General features: G+C 45.5%; 1 protein-coding gene across 10 annotated transcripts in view; it reads right to left on the bottom strand.

The window, feature by feature from the left end:
* The window catches only part of CEP164 (centrosomal protein 164), a 76,821-nt gene that overhangs the window by 43,670 nt on the left and 20,821 nt on the right, over positions 1-12,330 (bottom strand). For 7 of the 10 annotated variants that reach the window (XR_006785604.1, XM_045838242.1, XM_045838248.1 and 4 more), the window contains exons 4-6: positions 9,329-9,533; positions 3,229-4,905; positions 125-280 (exon numbers count right to left, since the gene is read on the bottom strand). Coding sequence is in view for 9 of the 10 variants with exons in the window: in XM_045838242.1 (XP_045694198.1) it covers positions 125-280; positions 3,229-4,905; positions 9,329-9,533 (2,038 nt within the window). In the remaining variant the exon portion in view is untranslated. The remainder of the gene's footprint in view (positions 1-124; positions 281-3,228; positions 4,906-9,328; positions 9,534-12,330) is intronic. The other 3 variants (XM_045838315.1, XM_045838295.1, XM_045838304.1) reach the window with 1 other exon arrangement.

Raw genomic sequence — 12,330 nt, 5'->3', positions numbered from 1 at the left:
ATTATGAATACTGAGGACACAGTCCATGCCCTCTATTTCTCATTTATGGACCACACAGTTCCTAGCACGGTACAGGGAGACCCCGCAGTAACTAAATACAATTAACACAAGGAAAAGCACTTACCAGCGTAAGTTCTCCGAGCTGGCCAGACTCCACTGCATTCCCCAAGTTCACACTTTGAGAAACTTGAAGAGCAGAGGGTGGGGCACCCTCAAGACCTCGTAAGGGAGCCAGGCCCCCAACAGGAATATGGACTGAGGCTAGTGAGGAGCCCAGGGCCTGAGCAACATAAAACATCTTGTTACAAACCCAAGAAACCACATGGCTCTGAGGGTTGGAGACAGATATAAAAATTAAACATCTAAATCCTGCCCACTCCAATTTAAACCACCTCCGTTCAGAGGCTGCTAATGAGATATAACATCCAGAAATTACTACCGTGCCAACTGTGTGAGAAATCACAGGTTGGCTCCCTGATTCTCATAGCTCCACTGCTGCCTCCCAGTAAACAGCCCCTCGCACTTGGCAGGTGCTGCACAGGGCCCTGCTCCCCTTTCAGAAGCCACACAGGAAGGGTGTGGAAGGAGAGAGCAGAGACAAGGGCCTCATCCACCAGAGTGAAAAATCTCAATGGATAAAGTTTAAACTGATGAATCAAGAAAAAGCAGTGTAAGCACAGTATTCAAAAATATGGATGTAAACACCAGAAGAAAGCAGTTGCCTCTGAAAAGAGGCACACACACCGCAGAACTTCTGTATCTTGTGATTGTATCTTTTGGTACAATTTGACTTTGTATAATATGGGCATGTATTGGTCTGATTAAAATAAATATTAACTATAAAACAATATACATGAGCAACAAAAAATAAACTCTCCTGCCCGCCTGCACTGATGAGAAAAGTGGCTGACAGAAGCCAAAAGACTGGCCCCTTCTTCCGCCTGCTCTCTGAAGGTGTGCCCTCATGGCCGGGGACGCCAGGCTAGGAGTCAGAGTCTGGGAGGCCTCGGGCTACTCACAGTTACCCATCCGAATGATGGCGATGATGTGTGTCCAATCACTTAAGGTTTGTTGAGAAGTTCAAATGAGATCATCAGTGCATGGAGCACATGCAAGAGGTCCAGGGCTACACCAAAGTTATGGAATTGCTATTATTACTACAGAGATTCACATTACAATAGTCTGGGCTAGGAGCAGAGGCAGGGACAGCACTCTAGGGACAATTTACAAAGAGCTCTTTAAAATTCATTTTGCAAACTTAAAGTGTATAAAGAATATAAAGATTCCATTTCCTTCTAATTCCACGGCAGGGACTGAAGAGAGAAAGGAGAATCAGGAGAAGGTCAGAATTAGAACATTCAGCCCTGGCTAGTGGGTTCAGTAGAACCAAAGTGTTGCTGGTTTGATTCCCACTCAGGGCACATGACTGGATTGCAGGCCAGGTCCCCAGTAGGGGGCACGTGAGAGGCAACCACACATTGATGTTTCTCTCCCTTTCTTTCTCCCACTATTTCCCTCTGTCTAAAAATAAATAAATAAATAAAATCTTTTTTAAAAAAAAAGAACATGCAGATGGCCCATCTCCTCACCCATAGTCTCAGCCTAGGGCCAGACTATCAGGTGGGGCCAGTTTCTCCACAGAAAGGGCATCAGACGTTCATCTGAAAGGTGACATGAGAACCACTCTCAGGCCTTTGTAGGTTACCAATCACCTAGCCTGTTACAGAATATCTTTGGCAGGCAGAAAAGGAGATGGTTATTAATAAAATAGGCCGAAATCACCAGAGTTAAGCACTTTACACGCCACATCTCATTGTACTCTGACGACAGCCTAAGGGCACTGTTCTCACCACATGAGCCAACAGAGATTGGTGAGATCAAGACCCCTGCCCAAAGTCATGGGGCCAGCAAGCAGGGCAGATGTGGGCTTAGAATCAGGGCTATCTCTAAGCCAGTATATTACACTGCCTCCTGGTTGTGGCACAAAGAAGCCCAGGCAAGCATCTCTGAGGTGAACTGTGAGTAAACTGGGCCTGCAGCTCCTGACTTCTACCCTCCCAGGCAACCACAGTGTAGCAGCAAGCAAAATTCTTCCCACACTGTATCTACAGAAAATCACAGACTCCTAACATGGCTAATTTACTAACATGCTAGGGGCTTGGGGGAGGGAGACAGGGATGCTGAGGACTTTTTTCCTCCCAGGCCTCTACCAAATCAGTGGTTAGCAAGGAAATTATGCACTCCTGGCTCCTAGCTGATCATCTTCTGTAGATGGCCATCAAATCTGACCATAGACTGTGTGTGGCCTTATCCTTCAGAGCAGATAAATGTGCTGCCATTGGGCTACTTAAAACTTTCAGGATAATCTGCAGCTTATCTGATATTTATAGTGCTAGAGCAGTTATTAAAGCTAACAGAACCAGTGCTTGCCAGCAATTAAGAACCACAGGTAACAATTAGGGAAGGCCACAGCTAGGCACGAGCAGAACAGCCAGGGAAATTCAGATTGACCCCCGTGGTCTCTGATCCAACTTGACTCCTTCTAAATGAAGACTATGGTGTGACTATTTAAAGGAACAAGGGTCAAAATGACAGAGCAAGTCCAACTCTTTGGTAATCCCAGTAGGGGAGGAAGTGAAGCACAAACAGGGTCTGCACAGCTTGACACAGGTTATTCACATGGTTTCTGGGAAGCCTGGGAAGCAAGAAGCAGAAGCAGCTTACTGGATGGTAGAGAGATTCTGGGCTTCAGCCCCTTGTAATCATATAAACTCTCTAGTTCTGTGTGATTCTTAGAAGGGACTATGTTGAGAGCTCAGGGGTAGGATGTCTGGTTAGGAGGGCTCTCTCTATAATCAGCTGATGGGAAAGGCTTCCCAAATCCTGGGAAGGTACCTACACCTGCATGAGTACCAGGATTGGGGCCATCTTACTCACCCTCAAAACTAAACATCCCCAAAACTAAACATCCCCAAAACATGCAATCCACCCAGGAAGTCTAGGCCCCTTCAACCCTTATCTTCCATGTGATGGGGTAGAAGAAACATGAAATACATGCCATCCCACAGGATGGCCATCCTGAGTAGTTAAGGGATGAATAGTTAACATTGGAGGGTAAGTAACAGGAAAGCAGACCTAACAGCTGGCTGCATTAAGATATCAACTGAACCTGCTCCCTCAATGCCACGTTCTGCAAGGCCTCAGCACCGTGCTCTCTAAGAAGCCTACCTGGTTGAGAAGCTGCATCTTGCCTGGCTCTACAGCAAGTCTTCTGTTGGGACTCAGCTCGACTAGCCCCTGACTGAGAGGGCTACTGCTTGGCCGAAGACAGGCTTGCTGAGAGACCTCCTGCCCAGCTGGGGCAAGGGCCATCTCCTGAGGATGCTCCAGCAGCTCTGGCCCCCAACCCAGAAACTGTAAGTCCCTGTCCATTACGCTGGTGGCCTTGTGCTCACCCACAGGAGACACCCTGGGAGACCGAGCTGTTGTGCAGCCAACCATGCTGGCCAAGTCTCTGCATGGCATTTCCTGCATGCTCTCTGGCAGCCCTAGGTCCTCCAGCTGCTTGGAGATCTTGGCCATCTGCAGGATGTGCTGGTAGAACCTCTGATCCTCGGAGTAGTCTTCACTCTCTGACTGCTCATCAGCAGAGCCCTGCAGGTGGGACAACTGGGGCACTAGGAAAGGGCCAGAGTGTAGCTTTCTGGGTCCAAGGCCTGCCTCACCCACACCCTGCTCAGATCCCAGACAGCTCTGCAGGTCCCATGGGAAGTTATTCACTTCACCCATGACCTGAGAGCTAAGGTGAGAAGCTAGACTGCTGTTGCTGTTGTTCTCTAAGTCAGACCCATCACCACTGGGCTTCCTGTCTTCTTCAGGAGGCTCTGTAGACAATGGGAGGTATCTCTTCTCACTGGTAGGAGATGCCTGAGGGACACTCCCTGAAGGGGCATTCTGGGCTGGTTCTGATGCCAAAGTATTGGGCAGTATTAGGGAGAGTCTCTGAAGTGGATCTTCAGCTGAGGCCCCTAGATCCTCAGGATCATTGAGCTCTGTTTCCTTGCAGCTCCTGGGAGTGTCCTTGTTCACAAGCTTGGAGACCTGTCCCATCCACAATCCTGGGGGCTCTCGCCTCCTCCTTCCCCAACCCGCATTCCTACCTTCCCCCAAAACACCCTGACAGCTCAAGTCTTCAGCTGGGCCACTATCTAACAAGAACAGCTTGCTCTTCCCAGTAGGCAGCATCTGGTGAGAAGAACAAGGAGACAGGGAGAGGTCCTCCTCAGGGGATGGTGAAGAAACAAAGCTCTGGCCCTTGTCCCCCCCAGGGCCAGTGGAGCTCAGTTTGGCCATGGTGTAGGTGTGCTGCTCGCCTTTCATCTGTGGGCCCTTGATGGTTTCAGAAAGCTTTGAGTGGGCAGAGGCCTGGCTCCTGCTTTCCAACACACCCTGCTCATTCTGGAGCAGCCCACTGTTCTCAGGGCCCAGAGGGCCGAGTTTCTGCTGTCTGGTCCTCATTTCCAGTTCTTCTATTTCAGGGTCTGAAAACCCCAGGTAGATGTTCTCAGTCGGCTTCTGGGTTTTCTCCAGACCCTGCTGATCACCTAATTCCGTCCTGCATTGGGCTGGGGCCCTGCCTAAGATTTTCTCCACGTCAGCAAAGATTTGGTGAGTTCGGGAAGCTTGGCCTTTGGAGAGTGGCTGTAGCTTGTTGGGCAGGGTGCCCCTGAGAGGCCAGGGGGTATCACCAAGCATGCATGGGCTCTTCCCTTTCTTAAAGGAGCCCTCACTTCTAGCCTGCATCTCTTGGTCTAAGTCCAGATCAGCAAGCCCAGGTGCTGGGAGAGGGGATGGGCCACGGAGAAAGGAGGAAGAAGGCAGAAGTCCCTGCTCAGGCTGTGTTTCCTAGATGGATATATAAACATGCAGAGAAAACTAAGACAAAGCCCCACTAATTTATACTTGCTACCTCAGCCCTTGGCAAGCCCTTAACAGAAACCCACCCTCCATTTAAAATAAAACAAAAACCAAAGAGGGATGAAAAGTTAAAAGCTCCATTGGGCTTTGTTGTCTTCTGACCCTAGTTTCCTTATCTATAAAGAGGAGGCCTGACAGATCAATGGCTTACAAACCTTGCTCCACAGAACCTGCAGGTTGGTTCCACACGGTACCTGGGGGCCACTAGTAGTATACATATGGTGAAGAAGGGGCATCACCAAGACCCACACCCTCAGGGGCAACACAGTGGCTCCACTTCTTCTTTACATGCTGGACCCCTCTGGAGGAACTGATTTGGAGACAGGGCTTCATTACCAACCAAAGTTTGAAAATCACTAACCAGAGTATCCCTAAGGTAGCACCAAGCTCTCAGTTGTGTGGTTAATTTTATAAAATCTACCAACCTTACCAAGGACTACCAGAATTATCTAAGAAGGGAGAAAAGAGGGGAAATCTAACTGTGAGCTGAGCCTAGGAAATAGTCTAAGTCTTCCACCAAAGGCATGAGTTGGTACTGCTCAAAAGAGGTTCGTGCAGTCTGAATGCTAGGGCTAGAAGAAACCCTAAAAAATCAATCACACCCTGTGAGCATTCACACTAAACTCCACCCAGCCCATGAGCCCATACCTCTAGACAGCCCAAACCACCTAAGCCCAGGTCACCAACCATATGTCCCTTAAACAAACTAAGGTTTGAGACTACTATCCTGAGCCCTAACAGCCAGACTGGCAGCCCAGGATTATCCAATTGTCCCCAGCTTCTGAAATTACAGAAGGAATTCTTTTTGACAGAGAGTGCCAAGAGTTCAGTCACACAGCCAGAACTCAGACTATTACTCAACCCTCCACCCCAGGACCCTCACTTCCTTCCCTCTTGCACCTTTGGCCATGCCACAGCCTGTTCAGATGCTGAATATCATTCAAAATAATCCTGGGAAGACCTGGGCATCCCTGGTGGTGCAGCTCAGTTGGTCGAGCATCGTCCCATGGACCAAAAGGTTGTGCGATCAAGTCCCAGTCAGGGAGCATGCCTGGGTTGCAGGTTCAGTCCTGGTCAGGGCATGTGTGAGAGGCAACCAATCCATGTTTCTCTCTCACATTGATGTTTCTCTTTCTCTCTCTCCCCCTTCCCTTCTCTTGAGTAAAAAATAATAATAATAATCCTGGTCAAGTGAAAACACCATTGTTCATCTTTTGCCTTCAAACACATGACTTTAGAAAATTCAACCTATTTGGAAATTACCTGTCCTCTTTTCTCCATCTGGAGGAACAGGCTTGTTATCTTATTTCTCAGAATCATGAGTAGTAATATGTGGAGGACAGGAAGGGAGGGAGGAGTATCTGTAGAGCTCAGAGATGATGAAAAGAATAAATTCATCAGTAACCATCCAGTGCCAGAACTGACACCTTGAAAAGGATGGAGGATGAAGGAAAACTTCATTGAGAAGCAAGCACCAGGCACTGGTGGGATTAAAGACTATAAGCAAAAGAACAAATCAACTGGACTTGAGAGCATTGAAAAGATAGTCCTAGTGCTCTCCACCTGGCTGACCCTCCCTCTCCTCACAAGCTCTGCCTGCCCCAACCCTGAGTGAAGGGAAGAAGGCAGACTGCGTGGCACTGCCACAGAATGGCTCCAACTCTTAGCTTCTCCACCTACAAAAGGAGGGCAAAACTCTGCCTCCTAAGGGCAGACATACTGAAGGACAAATAAAACAAAATGGAAAAGAACACCTTCAAATCTGAGCAAAACAGCTTCTTGAGACCAAGGTCATTATGCTGCAATTAAATTTCAGTTATACATCACTCACCTAGGACACTGGCAACTAAAACAAGTGGATAGACCTCCGGCCAAGATGGAGGTGTAGGTAGACACACTGTGCCTCCTCGCACAACCAAACTAAGAACAACAAAAATTTAAAAACAAAGAAACAACCAGTACTGACAGAAAACTGAACTGTATGGAAGTCCAACAACCAAGGAATTCAAAAAGAAACATTCATCCAGACCGGCAGGAGTGGCGGAGACAGGCAGTCAGGCAGAGAGTGCTTGCAACAAAGCAGCAGCTGGCAAACCCAGCGAGGCACCGGATTGTGGAGGGGCATGGTGCACAAGACTAGTGGACCAGGTGGTCCCACATTCACATGCAGATAAACCAGGTGGAACTGGGGAGTAAGACAGACCTCACAGCCCAGGATCCCAGTAAGGGAAAATAAAGCCTCAAACCACCAACTGAAAATACCTGTGGGGGTTGAGGTGCCAGGAGAAACTCCCAGCCTCACAGAAGAGTTCGTTGGAGAGACTCACAGAGTCCTAGAACGTACACAAACCCATCCACCTAGGAATCAGCACCAGAAGGACCCAAATTGCTTGGGGGAAGCAGGGGAAGTGACTGAAACCCGGCAGAGAGAAGAGCAAGCACCATTGTTCCCTCTCAGACCCCTCCCCCACATACAGCATCACAACCCAGGAAATCAGGTTGTTCACCCTGGTGAACACCTAAGGCTCCGCCCCTCACAATGTAACAGGCCCACCAAGACAAAAATAGCCCAAATGAAAGAACAGATCAAAGCTCCAGAAAAAATACAACTAAGCAACGAAGAGATAGCCAACCTATCAGATGCACAGTTCAAAACACTGGTAATCAGGATGCTCACAGAATTGGTTGAATTTAGTTGCAAATTAGATGAAAAAAATGAAGGCTATGCTAAGTGAAATAAAGGAAAATGTACAGGGAACCAACAGTGATGGGAAGAAAACAGGGAGTCAAATCAATGGAGTGAACCAGAAGGAAGAAAGAAACATTCAACCAGAACAGAATGAAGAAACAAGAATTCAAAAATATAAGGAGAGGCTTAGGAACCTCCAGGGCATCTTTAAATGTTCCAACATCTGAATTATAGGGGTACCAGAAGGGGAAGAGGAAGAGCAACAAGTGGAAAAAGTTATTTGAACAAATAATCAAGGAAAACTTCCCCAATCTGGCAAAGGAAATAGACTTCCAGGAAGTCCAAGAAGCTCAGAGAGTCACAAAGAAGTTGGACCCAAGGAGGAACACACCAAGGCACATTATAATTACATTAGCCAAGGTAAAAATGAAGGAGAGAATCCTAGAAGCAGCAAGAGATAAGGAGACAGTTACCTACAAAGAAGTTCCCATCAGACTGTCAGCTGATTTCTCAAAAGAAACCTTGCAGGCAAGAAGGGGCTAGAAAGAAGTATTACAAGTCATGAACGGCAAGCCCCTGCATCTAAGATTGCTCTATCCAGCAAAGCTTTCATTTGGAATGGAAGGGCAGATACAGTGCTTCTCAGATAAGATCAAGTTAAAGGAGTTCATCATCACCAAGCCCTTATTCTATGAAATGTTAAATGGACTTATCTGAGTAAAAGAAGATAAAAAATATGTATAGTAAAATGACAGCAAACTCACAATTATTAATAACCACACCTAAAACAAAAACAAAAACTAAGCAAACAAGTAGAACAGGAACAGAACACAGAAATGGAGATCACATGGGGGATTAGCAACAGGGGGGTGGGAGGAGGAGAGAGAGGGGGAAGGTACAGAGAATAAGTAGCATAGATGGTAGGTAGAAAATAGACAAGGGGAGGGCAAGAATAGTATGGGAAATGTAGAAGCTAAAGAACTTATGACACATGGACATGAACTAAAGGTGGGGAATGTGGGTGGGAGAGGGTGTACAGGGTGGAGGGGAGTGAAGGGGGGAAATGGGATAACTGTAATAGCATAATCAATAAACTATATTTAAATAATAATAAAAATAAAAAAGATAATCTTAAAAAAATAAAAAAATAAAATAAAACAAGTAGATAAAGCTCAAGGCCTTTCTTTGGGGACTGTGAAGACACTATTGTTCTGGCAGCTGACACCTAGGGTTTACACACTGAGACCGCAATGAACTCACACTAGGAAAGCCTGAATCTGACAGCAGAGGAAAGACACTCTGCTCATGTAGGCTCTCTGGCCTCTGCCAGCTGCTCCCTGTCCCCCAACAGTCCAGAAGGGCCAATGGCATCACTTCTTACATTAGTATTGCAAACCACAATCCTCAGCAGAGCACTCTCTCCCACCAATCTTTTATGTGATATGGGCTTCCCAAGGGGGAAAAATTGTTTAGAAATAATAACAACTTCTAGAAGGTGAAAGGAAAATCTGCCAGAAGACTGGCACAATTCAGATGATGTACTATCAAGAAATTACTATTTATTGTTGTTGTTCTTAACCTCCCAGCTATAAACACCTAGAGGTTCCCAATATCCCCTCAGGCTGCAGCCCGGCCTCTCTGAGCTCACATCCACTGACTCACCATGGGACTTTTCGAGGTCTCTTTGTCTTTCTTGTCTTTCTTTTCCTTTTTCTTTTTCTTGTCTTTCTTCTTAATGGCCCCAGAAGCTGACAGCTTCCCTCGCTCTTGGATTACCAAGTTCCGATAGTGCTCATCGCAGGGGTGGTCCCAGGTAGACTGCCCATTGGCAAAGTTGAAATAGTAAATATCACCTGTGATGTCCTGGCTGGGGAGGAGCAGAGGACAGAAGTTAGTCCCTGCTCAAGTTCAAAGCTACTTAGGAAAAAAAAAAAAAAAGGAAAAATGGCAGAGGCCGAGAAGGAATTGGAGAAAAGGGAAAGAAGGAGAGAGAAGATGGAAGGAGGGGGGAAGATAAGAAAGGATAACATAAAAATTAAAGGCTACCATTTAGCTAGAAAAATTAAAGGCTACCATTTAGCTAAGAATAAAAGAGTTAATTTAGATAAAAACCAAGGACTGGGATACCTAGAAACATCTCTACATGGAGAATATAATTATTGGGGTTCCTGGGAATTCACGCTAGACTGGTGTGGGAATAAACTTGGTTTTAGATAGGTAAGTACAAACACCATGGTATACTGGAAATAAAATCTAGGATAGACCTTGCTCAACATTTGTGTACATGTCTGAGGAAGAAAGATGCCTTGTGAAAGCTCTGGTTTTACCAAAGCCTCCAAACTCACAAGAGGTGATATCCCAAGCTAGTGGGGATCAACAATAGAAGAAATAATATAGAAGGTGGGTTTCAGGAATCTGCACTTCACTATGGACAAATGCAAAATAAACCACCACTACCCACCACTATCCACCACTTATCCACCACTATCAATAATCCATTAAGACAGACAATAGGAAAAAAATTCACAATAGCAATATAAAAGGTATAATACCCAAGAATAAATCCAAAGTGCAAAATCTTTCTAAAGCTGTACTGAAAAGCTAGGGAAAAGAGAAAAAAAAAAAACAATTAGAGAAATATTCCTGAATAGAATGACTCAAGTCTATAAACATGCCAATACTCCTCAAATTAATCTATATAATCCCAAGAGAATCCCAACCAGCTCCTTATGAAAAACCTGACAAGCTCAATCTCCATTCAAATAAAATAGAAAATATACAGAAGCAAACAGGAAAAACATCAGAGGTAGAAGATAAAAAGAAGATATACAAGTGACCAAGAAGCACATGAAAAGGCATTCAACATCACTCAACATAAGAGAAATGAAAATTAAAACCACAGTGAAATATCCCTCCATACTCATTAGCATTGCTAATATCAAAAAAGCAGAAAATAACAAGTATTGGCAAGGATGGACAGAAATTAAACCCCTTATGCTCTGTTGGTGAGAATGTAAACGGAGTGGCCACTGTGAAAAACAGTATGGCAGTTACTCAAAAAAATGGAGAACAGAATACCCATCTGACCCAGCAATTCAATCTCTGGGTATATACCCAAAAGAGGTGAAAGCAGGATTCAAAAGGATATTTGTATATAGTCCCTGGGGACTGGAGTTTTAATGCCAATGTTTGCAGCAGCATTATTCATAATAGCGAAAGGTGAAAATGACTCAAATACCCACTGACAAGTAAATGGATGAACAATATGTGTTATCTACACATACCAGCATATTATTGTCTTCAAAAGGACTTAATTCTGAAAAATGCTACAACATGGATGAGCCTTGCAGACTTCATGTTAAATAAAATAAACCAGTCACAAAAGGACAAATATTATATGACTCCACTTACATGAGGTACCTAGAACACACACACTAATAGAAACAGAAAGTAGACCAGAGGTTACTGGGAGCTAGGGAGAGGGGAAAATGAGGAGTGTTTATTTAATAGATTCGAATTTCAGTTTTGGAAGATAAAAGTTCTGAAGATGGGTGATGGTGATGTTTGCACAACACTGTGAATGTACTTAATTCCACCTGTACACTTAAAAATGGTTAAAACAGCAAATTTTGTTATATGTATTTTACCAGAAAAAAACACTTACAAAAAAATCTTGTATTGGGAGACTTCCAGCCAAGATAGAGGCACAGGTAGACATACTGTGCCTCCTCACACAACCAAAAGAAGGACAACAATTTAAAAACAAAAATCAACCAGAATTGACAGAAAATCGAACTGTATGGAAGTCTGACAACCAAGGAGTTAAAGAAGAAACAATCCATCCAGACCAGTAGAAGGGGCAGAGACGGGCAGGAAGAGAGGCCTCAGGACAGCGGCTGCAGGACAGGGGCAAGCAAAGTGGCTTGCAGACCCAGCAGCGGGGGCGGGGGCCGGGGGGGGTGGTGGGTGGATTGCAGACTGGGTGGTCCCACATTTGAATGCAGATAAACTGGGAGGAACAAATGGGGAGTGAGGCAGACTGCACAACCCAGGGTTCCAGCATAGGAAAATAAAGCCTCAAACCTCTCATTGAAAACACCTGTGGAGGTTGAGGCGGCAGCCAGAGAAACTCCCAGCCTCACAGGAGACTTTGTTAGAGAGACTCACAGAGTCCTAGAACGTACACAAACCCATCCACCTAGGAATCAGCACCAGAAGGACCCAAATTGCTTGGGGGAAGCAGGGGAAGTGACTGAAACCCGGCAGAGAGAAGAGCAAGCACCATTGTTCCCTCTCAGACCCCTCCCCCACATACAGCATCACAACCCAGGAAATCAGGTTGTTCACCCTGGTGAACACCTAAGGCTCCGCCCCTCACAATGTAACAGGCCCACCAAGACATAGCCCAAATGAAAGAACAGATCAAAGCTCCAGAAAAAATACAACTAAGCAACGAAGAGATAGCCAACCTATCAGATGCACAGTTCAAAACACTGGTAATCAGGATGCTCACAGAATTGGTTGAATTTAGTTGCAAATTAGATGAAAAAAATGAAGGCTATGCTAAGTGAAATAAAGGAAAATGTACAGGGAACCAACAGTGATGGGAAGAAAACAGGGAGTCAAATCAATGGAGTGAACCAGAAGGAAGAAAGAAACATTCA

This window comes from Phyllostomus hastatus, unplaced genomic scaffold (assembly GCF_019186645.2).
Source record: "Phyllostomus hastatus isolate PE091 unplaced genomic scaffold, TTU_PhHast_1.1 phas_contig_113, whole genome shotgun sequence".
Classification (NCBI taxonomy): Eukaryota; Metazoa; Chordata; class Mammalia; order Chiroptera; family Phyllostomidae; genus Phyllostomus; species Phyllostomus hastatus.
Note: the sequence above shows the minus strand (reverse complement) of the source record. Positions and strands in the feature narration are given on the sequence as shown.